This window comes from Terrapene carolina, unplaced genomic scaffold, assembly GCF_002925995.2.
Source record: "Terrapene carolina triunguis isolate 2854851 unplaced genomic scaffold, T_m_triunguis-2.0 Scaffold97, whole genome shotgun sequence".
Taxonomy (NCBI): domain Eukaryota; kingdom Metazoa; phylum Chordata; order Testudines; family Emydidae; genus Terrapene; species Terrapene triunguis.
Window position 1 is genome coordinate 17,208,319 of NW_020664448.1, and position 23,008 is coordinate 17,231,326.

General features: G+C 45.2%; 1 protein-coding gene across 1 annotated transcript in view; it reads right to left on the minus strand.

Annotated features, from left to right (window-relative positions):
* Positions 1-16,217, minus strand: part of MTMR2 (myotubularin related protein 2) — a 78,251-nt gene extending 62,034 nt beyond the window's left edge. The window contains exon 1 of the mRNA XM_024217141.2: positions 16,095-16,217. Coding sequence (XP_024072909.2) covers positions 16,095-16,174 — 80 coding nt within the window. The 5' untranslated portion in view covers positions 16,175-16,217. The remainder of the gene's footprint in view (positions 1-16,094) is intronic.
* Between the last annotated feature and the right edge of the window lie 6,791 nt (positions 16,218-23,008).

A 23,008-nucleotide genomic window follows, 5' to 3' on the forward strand; every position in this document is an offset into this window, starting at 1 on the left:
CACCCCCCCCCCCCCCCCCCCCCCCCCCCCCCCCCCCCCCCCCCCCCCCCGCTTCCTGCCCCCTTACCGCGCTGCCTGGAGCACTGGTGGCTGGCGGCACTACAGCCAGGCCGCCCGACTGGAGCCAGCCACGCCATCGCCACCGTGCAGCACAGAGCACTGGGTCAGGCCGGGCTCTGCAGCTGTGCTGCCCCAGAGGCTCACAGCCCCGCCGCCCAGAGCATTGCGCTGGCAGCGGAGCAAGCTGAGGCTGCGGGAGAGGGAGAACAGCAGGGGAAGGGCCGGGAGTAGCCTCCTGGGCCAGGAGCTCAGGGGCCGGCAGGAGGGTCCCGCGGGCCAGATGTGGCCCGTAGTTTGCCCACCTCTGGCCTAAACCTTCATTCACGCAAGGATCCCAGTGACTACTCAGTAGCCCCTTAATGGCACAATTCTGCAAAGTACTTAAACAGATGGTTGCTTTGCCTATCGGCAGGAGTAGAGTGCTTGTGCCTGTGTAAGGGTTGCAGAATAGGATCCCAAACTACAACATTTAAAGATTACTATTTTAATTGATTTGTATGACACTAACACCTAAAAGCCACCATTGAGATTTGGGCCCCACTGTGCTAGGCACTGTACATACACAGTGCAGACAGTCAGTCTGGGCCCCGAAGAACTCTCTTAGGCCTTGTCTTCACTACCCGCCTGGATCGGCAGGTAGAAATCGATCACTCGGGGATCGAATTATTGCGTCTCGTCGGGACGCGACAATCGATCCCCGAATCGATGTGCGTACTCGACCAGCCCAGGTAGGAGTAAGCACCGTCGACGGGGGAGCCACAGCGGTCGATTTGCCGCCGTCCTCACAGCGGGGTAAGTCGGATCGGATACGTCGAATTCACCTACGCTATTCGCATAGCTGAATTTGCGTATCTTAAATCGATCCCCCCCCCCAGTGTAGACCTAGCCTTAGTCTAAACTAGGGGTTCTCAAAACAAATTTTTTCGTGGCCTCAGAGTGCAGCCACCAACGCTTGCTGTGACAATTTTTCCTAAAATACTTAATTAACTTTAGAAAAAAGAAATAAATTTGCACGGGTACATGTCCAAATCATTGTAATCTATCTATCTATCTATGTAGGGTGGGGTTTTTTTTTTTTTTTTAAACAGACTCAATAATAAAAATAGTGTACAGTTGTCTCTATTCTTTATTGGACCTAAACAGAATAGAAACACAAATAAAGTGCTTTGACCATTCTTGTCATTTTTCTTATTGTTTCTGTTGCTTTTTTTGGTTGTTGTTTTTTAAAGACTTGCTAGCTATTAAGTGTGCTGTGAAAAGTTACATTAACAAACATACAGATATCACTTTTCACAACAGACTTACTCAGCCCCGGCAAGCCCGGGGACAAGTTAAGCCTTGGATAGGGAGGTAGGTACAGAGGCAGCAGGGGCCAGGGGTGATGGGGCACTGGGGGAGGCAGTGGGAGGCAAAGGTGATGGGGGAACGAGCTTGGGGCTGGAGCCCAAAGCCCCATGCCCAGGAGACAGAGCCCGAAGCGCCGTGGCTGGAGCCTGCCACCTGAGGGCTGAAGCCCGATCCCACTGCCCCTGGGAAGGTGGGGAACTCACTGGCTGCCTGTTCCTCCAGCTTGTCTCTCTCCAAAGGGGGGGCAGGGCCAAACCACTCCTGGTGGCCCCTGGGGAGGGGCCGCTGCTTTGCGTCCGCCCCACCCCCCTAATCACTGCCCAGGAGGCTGTGGCCGTAAGAAAAGCCCCTGGTGGCCGCATGCGGCCACAGGGGCTGCATTTGAGAAACACTGGTCTAAACAGAGAAGACGGACAAAGGAACCATTATCCCCCATTCATCGAGGAGTCAGACTTGAATCTTCACACCAAAATAGTCCAAAAAAACAGATTATCCTACCTACAACAGAATGCACATACAGAGAGCAACTTAATCTATTATACATTTATATAAAACGTGCACACATACAAAAGCTCAGCATACTGTATTTATACTGTACATGTACTCAGTATACAACTGACTACATTTAAGAGTTACCTAGAAGTCATGATTTCTCTGAACATTGTTAGATACCTACTTTATCTTCTGCTTGACTTACACATCTCAGGAAAAAAGCCACAGACAAATATATTTTTGAAATAAGAGAGAGACAATTGGCGGGTGCCCTCTGGCACTCAGAAGAGGCAGATAGTTATATAACATAGGACTGTAGCCTTCCCCTTCAAAAGATTTGGCCATGTCACAGTGCTAAACAATCTTAAAAGAAGCCACTTCAGCACACAAATCATTGTGCGTGTGCTTGACAGACTTAGAATAGCCCCCGCGATACTTGCCTGAATAAGAAAGATTCACTTCTGTTGCCAAGCAAACCAGGGTTTCAATCTGACTTCAGTGTTCCAAGCAAAGAAAATGTCACTTTCTATAAAGTTGATTCTTTTAAATAGCATCCTGAGCTGAATATATAGTACATGTTTTCCCATGAGCAATAAAGAGTGTGCCCTATATTTTGACCGTGAACAAGCTTTTCTAGGAATGCAAATTTTGCTCTCAATAGTTACACAATGGACTACAGTCTCACCAGCATTGCTCATGCTCAATTAGTCATTCTTTTATTATTTTTTTTAACCAAAATTCACAAAAGGCCTGCAGCACTGGCTAAACAACAGGCCAATTGTCTGAGATATTAGCAAGGTTCCAAGGATAGAAAGCCAACACCCAAAGCCTAACTGAAAAGCAGCACATAATTAATAACAACAAGCAGCCCTCGGTATCACGCTTTCCTGAGTCAAACACAGGGTTACCATCCGTCCGGGTTTCCCCGGACATGTCCGGCTTTTGGGTCTTTAAATAGCCGTCCGGGGGGAATTTGTAAAAAGCTAAAAATGTCCGGGATTTCCCCCCGGACGGCTATCTAAAGAGCCAAAAGCGGCTGACAGGGCAGCCGCGCCGGATTGAGCCGCTCACTTGGGGCCGCTCCGGCAGCAAAAGCCCCTCCCCCGCTTCCCCCTCCCTCCCCTGCAGCTTCAGCACGCCGGTAGCAAAACGGGAGCAGGAGCTGTTTGTGCCGCTACAATCCAAAAGATTTTAGATGAGTACTGGGAATACACCACATTTTACCTCTGCATCATCGGTTGAAATTCAGTCCATGTCAGGAGGGATCAAAATTTCTTACTATCTGAAAAGAGACGGATAACCCATGTGAAGTGACTTAGCTGGTCTTAGTCCAGTTCCTTCTGGATCACTGTCTGCATTGCAAAAACCACCACCATCACTGGTCGTTTCGGTTGCAGACTTAGTAGCGATAACAGTGAATGATGGGCAGGGCAAATGAATCACCACTCCCAAGAGGGAAGAGTGAAAAGGATTGTTGGATGGTTAAGGCACTCTCCTAGTACTTGGGAGACCCAGGTTCAATTCCCTGCTCCGCCACAAACTTCCTGTGTGACCTCAGGCAAGTCACTCGGACTCATATTTGTAAAGGTATTTAGGAGTTGCTCCGCCTAGCAGTGTATGGCCCAGGTGACTTAGACACATCAGGCCCATTTTGAAAAGTGACTTAGGCACTTAGGATCCTAGGTCTCACTGAAGTCATTAGGATTTAGGCCCTAAAGTCCAGCCCCTCAAAGTTATTTGGGTGCCTAATTCTCATTGAAATCAATGGGAGTTAGACACGTAAATGCCTTTAAGAAACTGGGCCTTAGTCTCTCTGTGCCACTGTTGCCTATGTATAAATGGGAATAATGATCCCAACCTCACAGGGATTTTGTGAGGATAAATATATTAAAGATGGTAAGGTGCTCGGATATTATGATAAGGGCGGGCCAAATAATTCTCCATGACACCCCAATAAAGATTGAGGCACACTGTTGTGTCAGCAGGGCCGGCTCTAGGTTTTTTGCCGCCCCAAGCAAAAAAAACAACAACTCCAAGAGCACAACTGCCGAAGCAAAAAAAAAAAAAAAGAGGTGGCCAGAATGCCGCCCCTGGAATTGTGCCACCCCAAGAACGTGCTTGGTTTGCTGGTGCCTAGAGCCGGTCCTGGGTGTCAGTGTAGGGAAACCTAAGTTGGGCCTGTTGTGCACTCTGAGGTTTTCTGTTTATAGGGTTTCCAATCTGGTCCCATTTCTAATCACTAAAACTTCACTTAACATTTAAAATAAAAAATAAATAAATTACATTTAAAGGGTGGAGGTTCAAAAACGTAGACTGGGTATGTAACCTAAATTAGAGTCCTCGTAGGTTACTGTCAACTCAAACAACACTGCCTGCTAAGGGTCTACTCAGTTCAGCCCTCTCACACACAGTGGGCCATTGCTAAAAGATGGGGCAGGAGAGTACTGTGAAGGTCAGAAAATCTACCAGGCCTACTCAGTGCTTTCCAAAGGTGCAACACGGCAGAGAGCAGGACTGAACTCTGAATGAAGAAGGTTCCCCCTGAGAAAAGAAAGTGGAGGTAGTATTTCAGAGTCAAGAAAACAAACAGCCTATAAAAAAAAAAGAGAGAGAGAGAGAGAGAGAGAGATTGTACTATGTTGCACAGTTTCTCTGAAGAGCAGAGATAAGGATGAAGCCATGGCCAAAATGTTGATGTATTCCAATGATTCCCCAGAGAACAGTTTGTTAGGGGCCCTTACTAGTCAGCACGTTAGAACAGCCCAATGCGTGCAAGGGAAAAAAATCAGAAACTGAAACTAATTGATGAACTTAAATCTTTACCAAGTAATAATTAGGGCAACAAAACTTGCATGAACTGGATCAAGAAAAAGACCGGAAAACTTTGTACTTGTTGGTAGGACACCAAAGGAAGATAGCCCAAATAGGATGAACAGATAAAATAACTTATTTGTAGTGCAGTAGTACCTAGGAGTTCCAGTCACGGAACAGGACCCTATTATGCTAGCCGCTGTACACACCGATTTAACAGTAAGTCTGTATACCTACCATAACTCAGTCCTTATTCTGTTGCATTCCTTTCTCTATTTTTAAACACTTGCGTAAGAAAATAACTTGTACTGTCAAACATGCTGTTTATCTTTCATTAAAAAATTAGTTACTAAGAATACCAGCAAATGACTAATCATTGACATTTGTCATTCCAGAGTGGGATTAATTAAAAGAAAGAAGAAAATGTATTTTTGAATACAGCACATAAATACGCCCCCATTTGGAGAGTCACCTATTATCCAGTAGAAATCCTCCAACGGATACCTAGCTATTCTCTAGCAGTCAGATGTGGAGATGCAGTGTGCTCTGACTGCAGACGAAGCCTGGAATAGGGATCAGAAGCCTACTTTCTAATCCCAGGTCAGCCACTGAACTGTTACGTGTCCCTAGGTAAATCAACATCTACTGGAGATGTGTGTTCTCAGCATTTCTGAAAATCAGACCCCACAGTCCAGATTTGCAAGTGTTCAGCACCCACAACTAGGACCAGATTTCTAAAAAAGCCCAAATCCCATAGGTACCTAAATAAGATTTTTTTAAAAGAGCTCAGCGGCCAGCAGCTCCCATTGTGACGCATGGGCAGGATTTCAAAAGAGTTTAGCGCTTGACATACTCGCCACTTCTGACGGTGTCTAAATGGTGTTTGGAAAATCTGGTTCTGTCTGTCTCAAGCTGAGCACCCAAAAATGGAGACATCCAAAATGAGTGAACACTTTTGAAAAGGTGAGTCCCCAACCTCTCTATATATCAATTGTCACATCTATATACTGGGGATAATCTTGCAAGATTGCTCACCTAACAATAAAGGCTGTTATCTCCATAAATAATGGAAGTTATGTTTGTCCCACCCAGAAAATAACTTATTCTGCTAAAGAAAATAACTACTCATCTTTCCTGAGCTGCCAAGGATTTAAACACCTAAATAAGAAAAAAAAAGGCATTTAAATAGTTCCTCCCCTCCTAAAAGAGGAGGGAAAAATCTAAGGCCAGGGCACCTCTTCTGCTGAGTGGAGGTAACTTTTTAGCAATGTAGCAATAGGGTATCTGCTTTTCCTTGCTTGAGACCACTTGGAGTCATGGTCTGGAATCAGAACATATTAACCTAGAAATACATCCATCTACTGCACTGGAGTGTAGCTGTCTTATCGCAACCAATGAAGAAGATGGTTATGATCCTGCCCCCATCAGATCACCAGAAGCTATATTGATGTTGCTAATGCTGTCCCTAGCCTGAAGGTGGGAATAGGCAACATGGGATGGAACACTTGATGATTACCTGTCCTGTTCATTCCCTCTGAAGCAACTGGCACTGGCCACTGTCGGAAGACAGGATACTGGGCTAGATAGACTTTTGGTCTGACCCAGTATGGCCGTTCTTATGTAATCACATAAGTAATGGGTCACAGCTGATCAGCTGCTTGACAGCAGATATTAGCTAATAAGTGATGGCATCCAGTAGGAAACTCTGCTACATTTTCCCCTCTCAAGAATGGCTCATCCAGCATCACACGGTCCTGGGAACATCCCCTCCAAATTCCTGATTGGGGCTTTGGAACAACCACAGAAGAGATTGCCTGCCCCTCCCACCGTGGGGCTCCCTCCTCTGAAAATTCTTCTGAGGTTTTACACAGCCCATTGCATGCTGGGCCATGACTTTCAGAGGTTAGTGAGGTGCTCTGGAGATACATCTCCAATAAAGCTTATACTTAAATAGTTACTGTGACCCAAATCCACAGAGGTATTTAGGTTCCTACCTTCCACTGAAATCAATGGGAGTGAAGAGCCTAAATACCTTTGAGGATCTGGGCCTTTGAGCTTCTGTACATTGATGTAAGGTGCTCCCAGTAACTGGGGACACAATAGCTGTCCAAGGAGCTGAGATCATTCCTTCTCAATAAGGCAGTGGGACTCCCATTTTCAGTCATAAGGACAGCCTGAATTTCAAATCTCAGCTTACTCGGAAGAGTGACTTTGTTAAAAAGACATTGCAGAGGTTCTGGATCAAATGTGTTCAGTTTACAAGTAAAAAGATGACCTTTGGGTTCGTTTGCATTTTTTCAACTGTCAACCCAGCTAACACAACATGAGGGTTAAGCAAGGTTCTTTCTATCTCGCAGATCATCTCTAGTAAGAAGAGTTCTATTACATCTGTGCAACCGCATTGGCTTTAACTTATGTGCTCACCACCACCTGGGCAACTTCTATTTGTCTTCAATTGGTTTAGTCAGGTGTAACTGACTAAAACATAATAAATAAGTCTGTTTATGAGCCACATGATGGAGTAGAATCCAGCTCCCTCTCTCTCAGCTGTGTTGGCTCTACAGGACTAACATGCATAAAAAGGAATGAGGATTTATTTTTCTCATCAAAGTCAACAGATGACTGCGTATACAGAGATCTGTAAAATGGTGACATTTTTACATAGTCACTTTATTGACTAGAACAGCACTTCAAATGTTATTTACTGCATCTGGGGGTGTGGATTAGAGAACCACTAGCTCTTTCGCTCCATAAGGTAGGTGGGAGGTTGGAAAGGAATGGAAAATAATTAATGGAGTGTAAAAGACCAGAGAAAAGTAGGAAAAAGTTATCTAGTCATGTAACGGTGGGACTAAAAACTATCTGCCAAAAGAAAATAGAGACAGTAGACAAAAGGGGAAACAAGAACACGAAAAATTCCACTGAATTTTTTTCTGGGTCTTGTTGCATTTTTTCAACCAACCCTTGCAGAAGTGTAGTGATAGTTGGAGCAGCTAAAAACAGACCCACCCTTCACTTTTAACTGTCTTACAATGGACTACTGATTATTGGGAGTGAAACTTAACTGTAATAGGATTCCTCATTTCATTTATTCCCACTTCCCCTCTCACTTCCTGTGCTCTTCCTAAACCACCTACTTCTACTTGAGATTCTCCTGTTTATCCAAGCACCGCTTCAGCTCTTTTGGCCAGTGTGTCGCGCTGGGAACTCATGTTCAGCTGACTATCCACCACCATCCCTCAAATCTTTTTCATGCCTCTTTATACAGCACCAGACACACTATAAGCCCTGAATAAACAATAGCAGCAAAGTAGGTCAAGAGATAAAGGATCATGAAGGAGAAGCCAGGAGCTTATAGATCCTGATGATTAGGCTAAGAGGGTGTGTTTGGCTTTTCCTTATTTTTCAGAATCAGTTCCTGTCTTTGTACAGAGGCTATAAATGAATTAGAAAAGAAGAACAGTGATAAGAAAACAGTAGAAGTAAAAGTTATACATAATTAAAGGAGCATCGCTAACAGGACAATAATTTAAAGGGAGGAAATGATGTAAGCAACTACTTCTGTGAAGAAGACATATAGTTGAGATGATGGAAGACAGATACCCTTATGGTGTCTGACTAAACAGAAGATGGAAGGATAATGTTGACCAAAACCCAAGGGTTCTTAGTATGAATTACCATCATTGGGCAAAATATGCCCTTGACAAAAAAATGCCGAGGCGAATTGTCAGAGCAGCCAAGGATGTTAGGACCTACATCAGTAAAAGTAGAGATTACCAAAGTAGGTTGAAGATTGTTATTTTGACAGCTCCTGGAAGATTACATTTTTTCTCAGTCAGTGATTCCCAAACTTTTCAAAACTGTCACTCCCTTTTAGGCTACTAGTATTTTCACAATTCCCTCCCAAAATCCTCAGCCCCTGATAATGGACTTTCCCTATGATACAAATGAATTATAAGGCTTTATAATCCATTCATTATGTTAGCAACATACACAAAAATGTACAGTTGTACAAATTTGCACCCAAATGTATTTCTGTTTCAATTAAGTGTAATAATTTGTCTTTCACATATTAACATTAATGATTATTAAGAATGGATGAGCCTATCTGGAGTCGTTAACAGGTTCTAGATACAGCGTGAAGTTTCTCAGACACAAAAGTCGCTCATTCTCAACACTCAGCCACCGACTGTACTTATTTCTAATGGCATTAAATTGCCGTCCGAGCAGGTATCCACAGGGCCATAATCAAGACGAACGGGGCCCTTCACACCACTTACAGCTATTGTTTCAGCCTGTCTGCAGATTAAGGCAGGCATCACTGCATCTGTTTATGCTCAATTCATGTTATCAAAGTTATCAATGGAACCATAACAGTAAGTAGTATAATTATTTTAAGAAAGGGAAGAAAAGGGAGCATGATTGTGACTCTCCAGAGGTTACAATCCCTACTTTAAGAACCCCTGAGCTAAACTATTGCTGTTAGAACTAGTTGTATTCTTCATAAAATAGGGTTAGAACATTAATCGTTACCTCTTTTCCCGTAATATGGTTTGTTTAGTATTCAAGTGCCTCCATAACTTCCCACAGGCACTTTGAATCTGTTTCTTAGTAGACAGAACAGACTGTTGCTTGAGTATTGCATTGGACTATTGCTACCCAATGGGACAACAAACTTTATAAATCCTAACTGTGGGGTGTGTTCACATCACCTGTGTAGTTATGTAGCTTGATTTCAAAATGAACATCACTCGTTGGTGGCTTTCTCTCTTAATTTTAGAAACAGTTTGTTTTAACAAAGGTTAAGCCAAATTCAGTTTATTTCTGAGTTAAAGTTGTCAAGTAATTCTCCTGAAGTCAAAACTTCAGATACAAGGTCATTGTAAATTACAGATTCCAGGGTCCTGAAGACATTCCATGGTGAGCTAAGACACTGTTGGGAGCATGAGACCTAACTTTCTCAGTTGATATATACATTTCAATACCATTAAAACGATCAGGGTTCTTGAGTGAGCAATAAACCTTTCCACCTGTGCTAGGCCATCCAACATTTTTGGACTGTGCCTCAAAGGCCTTTTATTACAACAAAATGGATTTATAGAAGGAATCAGGAGATTTTTTTTAAAAGGTTAAATGCAAACTATCCAGTCTTTACAGTTCAAGACAACATCCACAAAAATGTGATGTTCCGAGTTCTAAAGTTATCTTTCCTTTTGCAGGTAAGCTAGCTTTACATGAAGAAGTAGTAAAACAGATTGACATGAAAAGAAAGCAGAACCACCAAAATGAAAGAGCTAAGAATTTAAAGTATCACTTCTCAGAAGCAGGGCAAAGAATAACTTGAACGCTGTAGATACAGAGCTCTAGAATAAAGGAATTGGTGGAGGTTGCTAGCTGGTATGATTCCCCAAGGCACGTGAATGCTCTTTGGTGGGAGATAGTTGAACACTTCCTCCCCCTACTTCACCTCTCATTAGTTGCTAGTCTCACCCCCATCCATCTGGCACAACAACAGAACCCAGAGCTGGAGATCTATTCCAAATACCTTTTAAAAATACTGTGTGCTACATCAGATATATATGATTTGCATTCCTTTATAATCTGCTTTCTTTGTCAGACATCTTTAATTGCGTGAGGAAATCTAAGTTCTGGTGTTCAAATAGGCTATTACTTTTTTTTAAATACACTAAAGAGAAACCCGTCAATATTTTACCAAAAGTAAATTTTTCAAAAGCATTTACATGACTTAGGCTAAGTCCCATTTTCAGTAGTGACAGGCACTTAAGGACAGATTTTTTAAAGTATTTAGGCACCTGAAGATGCAGATGGATACTTTTGAAAATCCCATTAACTGCCTAATTCCTATAGGTGCATATCTGCATCTTCAGGTGCCTAAATACTTTTTAAAAAGTCTAGCCCTTAGGAACTTAAGAGCCTAAGTTTTACTGAAAGCCAACGGACTTTAAGTCATCTTTGAAAATTCTACCCCAAAGCTCTATACTGTGATTGTTAAATGTAAGTTTATAGGCAAGGGGGAAATATTTTGCATTGTCTTTTAAAGCCAAAGCTAAAAACTCTATGGATAGATGGTGTTCATTTTCCGTTCAACGACAAAGTCAGTTGTGCTGAGTAATGAACGGAGAAATATCCGTGCCTAAGCCAGCTGATTGACAAGTGGTGGTAAGTGAAAGCAGCCAAATTCAGTGACATATCATCATGGGAGAAGACACGGGAGAAAGACTCCTCCATAACAGAGAGAAAAATCACTAACTCCTTATCTGTGCTGTTGACAAAGATTCAACCACATACACTGCAAAAGGGAATCAATTTTTATGGCCAAGCTCGTCATCGCCTTCTGCGTGCAACAGAGGGCAAACTGGTTCTCCAATGTTCTTCTAGGTTGGGGTAGAAAATGGGCAACAGTTTGTTTAGTCCCATGAAGAGTTATTTCTGCATGTTACTCACTGGAGTAAAAGTTGCATGAAATGCACACATACCAGGTTCTATTAATAATAAGATCACCTAGCTCTTATATAGTGCTTTTCATCGGTAGATATCAAAGCATTTCACAATCTTTAATGCATTTGTCCTACAAACACCCCTGTGAGATAGGAAGTTTTACTATCCCCATTTTTAGAGATGGAGAACTGAAGCACAAGATCAGACAGGATGTCTGTGACAGAGCAAGGAACTGAACTAGACCTCCCAAGTTCTAGGCTAGTGCCCTAACCACTAGACCATCCTTCCATTTTAAAGTATATAAAATGTCAAATACCATTGCTGACATATCCCACACACTTCACTACAAAGAAAAAACTAACTCCCAAAAAACTACAGTATCATCCTGAGAGCACTTTCTCATGCAAGTACCTTTACTTATGTGAGTTCTAGGGTATGCACGTGTTTTTCCAGAAATACATCTTATGTACTTACAGGCATACACAACTGACCTAACTTCGCAATCAGATCTAAGAAAGCTGTACGATAAAATTATGTCAGGGTGGGGTATAAATGCATCATATCTGTCAAGTCATCTTTCACTTTTCCAGTTTTTTTAGTGTCATTTAAAATGGATATTCATGCTCCTATAACCCAACAAGGTTTCATGTTTACATAGGTAAGAGTTGTGAATTTTGAATGAATTATATCTATATTCAGAAGGTGATTATTACTATTAAATAAGAAAGCCAGATTTATAAAACTAATTATGGCACCTGCACAGTACACTGTACTCCCCACACCATCCCCATAAAAATGTAAGATTTTTTTTTTTTTTTAGCAAGCAGATATACTGCAACTATAACACATCACTACAATCACACTGTAACAACTCAACATTACTGTAGTCTAGCAGATCAAACTATTGTAAGTAAGACTTAAAGAAGTAAATCACAACTGTCTCCAGGGAAGGTGTTACAAACTAGGCCCCAATCCTGCAAAATTTAAGTGTGTGTAACTTTATGCATAAGTAATTCAACTGAATTCGATGGCACTACTCATGTGCATAAAATTACATATATGCTCACATCTTCACAGGACTGGAGCCTTAATTAATAAATAACCCTGTGTGCGAGAGACAGGCAAACAGAAAATCTCTTGTTTAGTCCATAGGAAAACTATTTCCTTCTGCAACCGAATCACTAGAATTACAGGAGGGGATGTACTACTATATATTATTCAGGTTTCCTAACACTTCCCATTAGAACACCCTGTTTTCAGTTGCTTATAATTTTGCCAAACTTTAACACCTTGGGATGAAATTTTCAATGCAAGGGGTCTGACTCGGCTGAATTTTAATGGAAAATTCCACCTAAAGCAGTTCAGCCATTGCTAAGAACAAGGCTAAGGAAAAATATATTGTTATGCTCACGTTAAAAAATTCTTGTGACCTTCGGAGCAGGGACTTGAAATTTGTATGGGGAATAGCCTTTGTGTCAGGAATGTGATTTTTGCTATCCCCGTGAAAATCCACCCAAATTTGGCTCAGAGATAAGCCTTGAGGGTGTGGGGGGAGACCACAGTTCACACATGCTTAGTAGAGACTTCTTAGATTTTAGCAGCTAAATCCCAAAGATTCCATCCACACAGGGCATGCTCCAGCCCAAGGCTGAGCAGGACTTTCCCTGCAACCACAGCTCTGGACCATGCTAGGTCTGGTCACCTGAACCGAGGGTGGGGAGGCTGTCACTCCTGAGCTTTCAGGGTACATCTACACTTCGAACTGGGGGTGTGATTCCCAGCTCAAAGAGACATACCAACGCTAGGTTTGATTGAGCTGGCCAGCTAAATATAGACTTCAGCCATGGTAGTGCCACCAGCGGAAGGGGCAAGTTGCCCTGCATGTGCACCTAGCTTCTCCGATGGGTACATACGTGGGATGGCTAGCGCCACCTGCTGCTCAGGCTGCTGCAACTACAGTTTATTTTTAGCATGATAGCTCAATCAGACTCATAGACAGACTTTAAGGCCATAAGGGATCATCATCTAGTCTGACCTCCTGCAAATTGCAGGCCACAGAACTTTACCCACCCACCCACTGCTGAAATAGACCCCTAACCTCTGGCTGAGTTACTCAAGTCTTCAAATCATGATTTAAAGACTTCAAGTTACAGAGAATCCACCATTTACACTAGTTTAAACCTGCAAGTGACCCATGACCCATGCTGCAGAGGAAGACGAAAAAACCCAGGGTGTCTGCCAATCCAACCTGAGGGAAAATTCCTTTCCAACCCCACATATGGCCATCAGTTATACACTGAGCATGTGGGCAAGACCCATCAGCCAGACAATGGGGAAAGAATTTGCTGTAGTAACTCAGAGCCCTCCCCATCTAGCATCCCATCACCAACCATTAGATTTGCTGCAGGCAGCCACACCTCAGCTACATGCCATTATAGGCAGTCTTGTTATACCATCCTCTCCATAAACTTAACAAGCTCAGTCTTGAAATGAGTTAGGTTTTTTTGCCCCCACTGCTCCCCTTGGGAGGCTGTTCCAGAACTTCACTCCTCTGATGGTTAGAAACCTTCATCTAATTCACCAGACCTAGGGCTGGTATGTCTCCTTGAGATGGGAATCAAACTCCCAGCTCAAAGTGTAGACATACCCTCAATGATCAGCATGAGGAGAAAGCTTCTTGATTTTAATGAAGAAGGGAGAAGAGCTGGACCCATGGGAGGGGAAAGGGAAGTAGATTGGGACAGGGAGCCCAAAACTGGCACTGAAGGCTGGCATGGGGGGGTGTAGAGAGAAACAGGGAGATGGGGTGGGGGGGGACTGGGATCCAGGAAGAGAAACCAAGGGGTAAACTGGGAGCTGGGGTGGGGGGGCAGGAAATGAGATTAGATGAGGAGCAGGAGCAACTGGGACTGGCTGGGCAAGGGGACTGGGACTGAGAACCAGTAGGGTGGAGGAGAGAGATTTGACAAGGAGCAGGGGGGAGGGGGGAAGCTCTGTGATTCAGCAAGGAGGTTGACTTCAAGCCAGGGTGGGGAAAACAGATCAGATGAGCACCTGGGAGGAGGGAACTGGGAATGGCTGGGCAACAAGACTGGGTGAGGACTGGAGACTCCAGAGAGTTGAGACTTACACTCCCCTCCAGAGCCTGGAATGGAGCCCAAGATTCTTGAGTCTCACCATTCCTCTGATGTCAGCAAACATCTGTAAAACCCACTGGCAAAGTATCCCACTCCCTTTTAGTGCTGGTCCACAATAGAGGATGACAACCTACTAGTTCTATCAGTAACTCAGTTAGCTCAAGTGGCAGGGGTCCTTGTGGGAGAATCTAAAGCAGGGGTTCTCAAACTGGGGGTTGGACCCCTCAGGGGGTCATGAAGTTATTACATGGGGGGGTCCCGAGCTGTCAGCCTCCACCCCAAACCCCGCTTTGCCTCCAGCATTTATAATGGTGTTTAAATATATTAAAATGTGTTTTTAATTTATAAGGGGGGGTCGCACTCAGAAGCTTGTTATGTGAAAGGGGTCACCAGTACAAAAGTTTGAGAACCACTGATCTAAAGGTTCCAACCTTGCTGATGACCCAAGTGAGTGTAAATATGATGCCACATGATAGAAATTCTGTTTTTTCTATTTGCTTTTTTGAAAACCTAGGAAATTATACAGAACCAACAACAACAGATTATTAAGGTTGTTACAGAGACAAGGTGGGTGAGGTAATATCTTTTATTGGACCAACTTCCAATAAAAGTTGGAATGAAGTTCCAATGAAGTTGATCCAATAAAAAATATTACCTCACCCACCTTTTCTCGCTAATATCCTGGGACCAATACAGCTACAACACTGTAAGCAAATTATTAAGGATACAAAGTCAAGCACTCAAAAGTTAGGAACTGCTACAATATAAATGGTCAAACACCACTATCAACATATCCCAGAAGCATCATTACCAATAACTATACAATAGGAGTGTAATTTTGTAAACACAAAAACACACACACAATCACTTCTTATGGGATCCAATGGATAAACCAGACAGATTTTTAAGAAGTGCTGAATTGTATAATTACACAATATTCTTAGAGTTCTTACTGATTTTCAAGCAAAAGTTATGTTTTAAAACAAGTGAAAATTATGCATTTGCAAAAGTCTACAAAATATCAAGTAATCACAAAAAACTGGAAGTTTTCAGACTAGTTATTAGGGGATTTTCTTTTTCTTTGTCCATTTTTTTAAAAATCAACACAGATTCAACTGCAAATTACTACATTAAAAATACATATGCTATTCCTGAGCCTCAATTTCAGCTTCAGCGTGAGCCATCAATCCAGGCTGAATGCTTCAACCCACATCCAAGGACAAATGTCAAATCACGGAGCCCTGCCCCACATGGGACCTCAATCCCTTTCCCCTGCTGGGTAAAAACTGCACCAGTCCCATCGCTTTTATCCACCGTTTCTTTGCTTTGTTGGCAGTGGATTTTTTTTTTTTTTTTTAAAGACCCATCAATCACCGGACCCATATCCTCTTCTAAGGGCTGTTTACGGGGACCACCCCAGATCACCAACGGACCCAGACACCTGATTTCCACCCCCACCTCCAAGAAACTTCAGCCCAAATGAAGCAGCCCCCGGTGCAGGGATGTGACTGCTGGAGACCGGGCGCCCACAAGCGAAGCAGGGGCGGAATATCCCCAGCCAGCCCCCTGCCCGTCCAGCCTGGGGCAGGGGAGGAAACGGCCCCGGCAGCAGCAGCTGCTCACACGCGGGGGTGGGGGGTTACTGCAGGGTTTGCTCAGCAAAGGTTTCGCCAGAGACACCCCCCGGGTGGCTTCCTTCGCCGGCCAGGCAGGCCCCACGGGCGGCAGCTCCAAAGCCAGAGCCCGGCCCCGCTGCCGCGGGCGGTGGCTGGAGGGGAGCCGGGGTACCTGGAGAGCGAGTCCACGCTGGGCTGGCGGGCTGCAGCCGGCCTGGAGCCGAGGCTCTCGCAGCTGGAGCTCTTCTCCATCGCGGGCGGCGGCGGCGGCTGCGAGCGGGGGATGGGGATGGGGATGGGGATGGGGAAGGGGCGGGCCCCGCCGGCGGCCGCTCAGGCTCGGGGCCCGGGGCCGGCTGGCTGCCCGCGGGCTGCAGCAGGGCGGCTGAGGTGGGGCCGGGCGGCTGCCATGTCCGCCCGGCGTGCAGCGCGAGGGGGCGGGGGAAGAACCAGCCCCCCGGCCCCGCAGTCCAGCCGGCGGGGAAGGGGAGGAGAGACGCCCCCCGAGCCGGGCCGCGGGACGCCGCTAGGAGGCTGGGACCATCCGACCACGCAGCCTCCGCGGGGCGCATGCCGGGCTCCCGCCGGGCCGCCTACCCAGTGCCCTCGGCTAGCCCCCGGGAGAGGGGGCGGGGGTGAGCCCCTCCATCCCGGCCCTGTGGAAGGTGGCTGGCCGGCCCGGGATGCCTGAGATCCAGGCTGGAGAGCAGCCACTCCCTGCCTTTCCCATTGCCCGCCCGGCGGAAGAGATGCCCAAGGCAAGGGACTGGTCCCGCAGCAACAGATTGAGCAGAGGGGGATTGCTGCTAAGCGGAGTGGGGGTAGGCCTGACCGTGCAAGAGGCCCCCTCCCTTTCTCATCCCCTGGCCAGCAGTGCAGGACGAGGGGAGGTCAGGGGAAATAATGCTGCTAAGGAAGCGGTGGTCGCAGAGTGGGTGGGATCAGCGCAGTGCTGGAGCCAGACCAGGGCAGTGCTGGAGCCAGACCAGCCTCAGCCCAAAATCACAGTTTCTGTGTAGGGCAGACCAGGAAGAAAGGCAGGAGGAGGGGAAAGGGGACCCCCATTCATCCCTGATGCCTTTCATAGAATCATAGAATATTAAGGTTGGACGAGACCTCAGGAGGTCATCTAGTCCAACCCCCTACTCAAAGCAGGACCAACACCAACTAAATCATCCCAGCCAGGGCTTTGTCAAGCCAGGCCTTAAAAACCTCTAAGGCTGGAGATTCCACCACCTCCCTAGGTAACCCATTCCAGTGCTTCACCACCCTTTGATACCAGAGGCGTTCTGTCAAGCGATTAACTTGGCCCATGGGGGTGATAAACAGCCACCATCAAGTTGCTAAGGGGTGGGGAGGATGAACACGTTGCAGGAGACCACTGGCCTTTCCCCTCTCCCAGCCAAGACAGAAGGCGCAGGGGACAGAGACACATTGCCGGTGATGACAGCAGGAACTGGGTATGGGTAGGATGCTGCTGGAGGGGGGCCACAAGTCTGGAGATCATTCCCTGCCCAGCAGAGTAGAAAGAGGAGAGAGCCCCAGGGATGATACAAAAGATGGATGGATATGGTGGTAACAAGCAGAAGGAATTAGGCCCAGGAGGCCTGTAATTTTCTGCTTAGTGGAGTTGCTGGAAGGACACGTCAGAAGCATTTCTTGGGGATTTAATCTGTGATGTGTTATAGCCTCCTGTAGAGGTTGTGAGGGGGGCATCTGTTTAGTAGGAACTAGACAGCTGACACCTTAAAGAAGGATTTTAACCTCAAGGAAAAAATTCAGATCTCTTAAAAAAAAAAAAAAAAAAAACCACCAGCCTAACAGCCAGTCATGTTTCATTCTTGTCTATCATTTTTTGCCTTCCACATTTGTTAACTATTATAAGATCATAGAGAGCAAAGCTGGAAACACCCTGTCTAGCAGGCCCCTAAGGGGTTCATGTGTGTGTTGGGGGGGGAAGGGAGGAGCAGGGTTATGGAGGAAGGATTGCTCCCTAAAGTATATTCTCAAGTGCTAATCACTAAAGGTATTTACATTTAAACAAAAAGGGCTTTTCTTCTTCCCAGCCTCTCTCCCAACTTCATCCTGCAGATGCGATGACAGCATATCTATTTCCATGTTACAGGACTGCAGCCGCAGGTGACAAATGCAGGGCTGTGACTGTTCTGTGGGATCACACAGAAGTTAGGCATGTGGGAGAGAGCTTGTTGAAACACAACTATCACTAGTAATAGCAAAGAACCAGATTGTACCTGGCCTTTATTCAACTGCAGAGCACTGGGCAGGACTTCACAAGGAACCTTCCCCACTCCACTATGTGCCTCTTCCTCAAGGTCAGGTGCAATGGTAATCCCCAAACTCCCCTGTCTAGTGCCCTTGGAGATGCTTCTAAAGGCCATGGAATGCTGCACCAATTCTCCTGCTATTCCCTAGAAGGGTTTATGCCTACAAAACTCCCTGAGGTGACTGTTAGCAGTAATATTACTGTGACAGGTTCGGTCACAGAGATCCCCTTGGGACTGTCACCTTACGTGCTGGAATTACCTTTGAGCCTATTTTCCCTGCCAACTTGGGACGCCAGAACCCTGCCTTTTTGAGCCAGACGTGCTAGCCTGCTCCAACACAGACCCAGGTCTGGTCCACACCCCCAAAGTTGCAGACTTTAACCAAAAACTGCTCAGCAGGTCACCTATCTCCCACATCCAGACACCCAGTTCCCAATGGGATCCAAACCCCAAATAAATCCCTTTTACTCTGTATAAAGCTTATACAGGGTGAACTCATAAATTGTCCTCCCTCCATCACATTGATAAAGAGATGTGCACAGCTGTTTGATCCCCCAGGTATTAATCACTTTGGGTTAATTAATAAACAAAAGTGATTTTATTAGGTATAAAAAGTAGGATTTAAGTGGTTTCAAGTAATAACAGACAGAACAAAGTAAGTCACCAAGAAGCAAAATAAAGCAAAAACATGCAAGTCTAAGCCTAATACATTAAGAAACTGTGTACAGATAAAATCTCACTCTCAGAGATGTTCCAATAAGCTTCTTTCACAGACTAGACTCCTTCCTAGTCTGGGCCCAATTCTTTCCCCGGTACAGTCCTTGTTAGTTCCAGCAAACATCTTAGGTGGAAAACAGGGGCTTTCTCATGACTGCAGCCGTCTTTGTTCTGTTCCACCCCCTTTTATAGCTTTGGCACAAGGCAGGAATCTTTTGTCTCTCTGGGTCCCCACTCCTCCCTTCTAAATGGAAAAGCACCAGGTTTAAGATGGATTCCAGTATCAGGTGACATGTTTACATGTCCTGTGTGATCCCAGCCTCCATTCTTCCAGGGCTGGCCCACACATACCCAGGAACATAGGCGCCGACTCCGTGGGTGTTCCGGGGCTGGAGCACCCTTGGGGAAAAATTGGTGGGTGCTCTGCACCCACCGGCAGCTCCCCACTCACCTCCACTCTGCCTCTTCCCCTGAGCGTACCGCCTGTCCGCTTTTTCCCCCTGGCTCCCAGTGCTTGTGCCGTGAAACAGCTGTTTCGCAGCGGCAAGCACTGGGAGGGAGGGGGAGGAGGGGGAACGCGGTGCGCTCAGGGGAAGAGGCAGGGCCGGGGAGGGGATTTGAGGAGGGGTCCAATAGGGGCAGGGAGGGGGTGGAGTTGGGGCGGGAACTTTGGGGAAGGGGTTGAAATGGGGGCAGGGCCAGGGGCGTGAGAGCGCGAGCACCCACCGGCGCCGGGAAAAGTTGGCGCCTATGCCCAGGAAGGTTTGCAAGTAAAGAGCCATTTACAGGTCATTGATTTTGAAGCACCCTTAATGGCTTCCACTTAATAGGTTTACATCAGTAATACAGGTTTATATCTTATTTTCCTAACTTCAGACATAGAAATAATACATGCAAACAAATAGGATGAACACACTCAGTAGATTATAATCTTTGTAATGCACCTTACAAGACACCCTTTGCATGAAGCATATTCCAGTTACATTATATTCACACTCATAAGCATATTTCCATAAAACATTATTTCCATAAAACAATTACACTACACGGTCGATAGAGTCCCCAGCTTAGGTCCCCCTTGTGCTAAGTGCTGTCCATACATATGGTAAGAGACAGTCACTTCCTCCAAAAGCTTACATTTAGGCATACATACCTCACCTCAAAAATTGTTCCAAGGTTATCCCAAAACCAGATGGGATGGGTATTATGGAACATGGTGGGTCAAAATGATGTGACTAAGTAGGGAGTCAGGTCTGAGTCCCAGCACAGAAAAGAAGCTGATTGAACGGTTGCTTTACATGGACCACAAGTCACTTTGTGTGCCAGAGAAGGTGCTACAATAAAAGGTCACTACGAAGAGTTAGATAGTTCTGTGTGAGAAGCAGCTTGATATTCAGCCTCTTGAAGCACCTCAATATGCAAGAGAAAATATTTGCAAAGATTACAGAGTTGCAGCTTTGGGTTATCCTGGATGACAGCAAGGAAAGGAGTCTTCTATATTCAAAACTGTTTAGAGTGAGACCCTGTGAAGCAGAGAAAGAAGCCAAAGAACTGAGAAAGAGTCAGCACTAGAGTCCAGCAAGGCCCACTACCCATGTCTGTCTGCTGGCAGAAGAACACCCACTGTTATTAACATCAGAGTATAAATTGCACCAAAAAAACCTGCAGTGGTAGGTGTAAACAGGAGTTGGAGTTTGCAGCCATGCCATCTCACAGTGCTCACAGGTGCTTATTCAAATAGACCACTGCTTTGTAACACCCTCATTGTCATCAGTGGCAAATAGAACCCACGACCTTCTACAGCAAAAGCTCCGTTAACTCTACTATTTGAGCTAAAGGAGAACCTCTGTCAGTAAAGAGAAAGTAAGAGTCTGTATGGTTCTTATGCAGACCTTACTTACCATGCCTAGGGCGGCCAGGTGCCTGGTTTTTGACCGAAAGGGGACCTGACAGATCTATTGACCAGACACCCAAAGTCCCGATTACTGCAGGGCAGAAAGGTGCCGAGTCATCACCCACACCAGCCCCTACTTAGCCGGGGGCTGCCTCCTACCTGCCTCAGGCGGCTGCAGCTCCCAGCCCCAGCTCTGCAGGCAAGTCCCTCCCAACCTGCGCAGAGATGGGCAAGAGAGGGGAAGAGCAGTGAGCAATGAGGGGACAGGGAAAGAGGAGAGAATGGGAGCGGGGCCTCAGGGGGAAGAGGTAGGGCAGGAGCGGAGCCTTGGGGGAAGAGGTGGGGCAGGAGTGAGGCCTGAGGGGCAGGGCCTAGAAGGAAGGGGCAGGAGAGAATTTTCAGGGGGAAGGGGCAGGGAAGGAGAGGTTCCAGCACTCCTGCTGGAGTGTCCGGCTTTTAGATATTACAAAGTTGGCAACCCTAACCAGGCCAGTGTGTTACACAGGTGTACTTCATGTCTTATGATGTTTACACCTTATGGCAGAAACTGCTGGGTGCTGAGTACTTCAAAATTCTGATTATTAGTGTCTTGATAGATTGTCTTCTGTGCAGGCTGAAAATGACAGTTTTCACATGCTCATAACTTCCTTCAAACAAACCAATTCTCTTTTCAAACCAAGTAAATGCACCACTTCTAAGTGAGGAATCTGTGCCAAGTTTTGTTTTAATTTCAGCCATTTTTGCTGTGACCTTGTCATTTAAAAAAGTGTGTTTAGAATTTTTATTTTAAATGGGGAAAATATTTCCCATAACTCAAACAAAGGTTTCTAGCAAAAATTACAACTTTGTCAGGCAGGATCCATGGAAAATGTCAGACTAAACATATCAGTGTTTATGAGCAAGCAATAGCAGGGACTTATGAATAGGGAAGCATTTTTGCAAACTTAAATATACACCAACCCTGCTTAGACTAGGATCAGTCACCACTATAATAATCTGTTCTATCGGGGCTTCTGTACAGTATCCCTCTGTACAGTGACTAATCACCTGTTTTAATAGTTGTGAGCTAAGTCACAAGATTTCTTGTTTTCTCTGATACCTGTAAAAGTAGTATCTCCAGATAATAACTCATCCAGCAGGAAGTGGATTTTGCCTTCTCCCATTCCAGTGATGCCTGTTTTCCCCATTCTGTTCCTTTTCCCACTCACCCTTTCCCACTATAGGCTGCTATTGTGGAACACTTGGTAGACAGGCAAATATCCTTCAAAGTGAATGCTGATATTTCTTCATGAATCAGCCATCAGGGGGTGCACTAACAGCAGAAAACTTGCATCTTTGTAGGAGATTAAATTAAATGTTACCCATTCCTGATGATACAGCCCATTTGCCAGCCCTTCTCAGAACTGAATTCCCAAGGTTAACCCCTGAGTCCAAGTCAGTGTTGTATAACTAGCACAAGGCAATGTACAATAATTTTTTCCTGTCTTCAAGACTTTCATACAGAGCCTTTAATTATCTATGTTTAGATATTACCTTTACTGCCTTTGTTGACCATAGTTTGATAATGGTGCAATTGTTACAAAAGTCAAGCAGGAATTACAAAAAATACATCCTCCTTTGCTATGTGAAGGTATTAAAGCGCCTTCCTTTCTTCCTAATTTGCCATTGATGTGGCATTGCTAAGTAGTTTATTGATGAAGTGCTCTGTTTGCTTTTCACTTCCCTGTTTTGTTCTTGGCCTTATCCCCAGGGACTGTGAAACCCTATAGAAATCCCCACTGATGCTTAGTAAACGAGAACAAAGCTAATCACCTCCTGGATCTGTCCTGCTGTTGAAAACAACTAACAATCTGCACAGTGAGTCTTTTTGCCCAGCAATACCTCTTTTTTAAAGTCAGCAAGAATTTCTCTCTGTGAAGCGAGTTACCTCAGGGCTCTTACAAACGCCAGAGAATTAACGAAAGGCTCGACCGTAACCAAAACCAATTAAAGGCAATTCACAGAACAGTTTTATAACTGGTGTAAAATGAGCAGAGCTCAGTCTCTTAGCCTAGTTTTTCTTGCCAGATCCCTTACTATTGTCTTACAAATCACATTAGAAGCTGTTCCTTTAATGAGAGGACAGCCTAACTGTGATGTAATGACTCAAAACAGAGAAAATATTATTAGAAAATTAAAACCACATCAAAT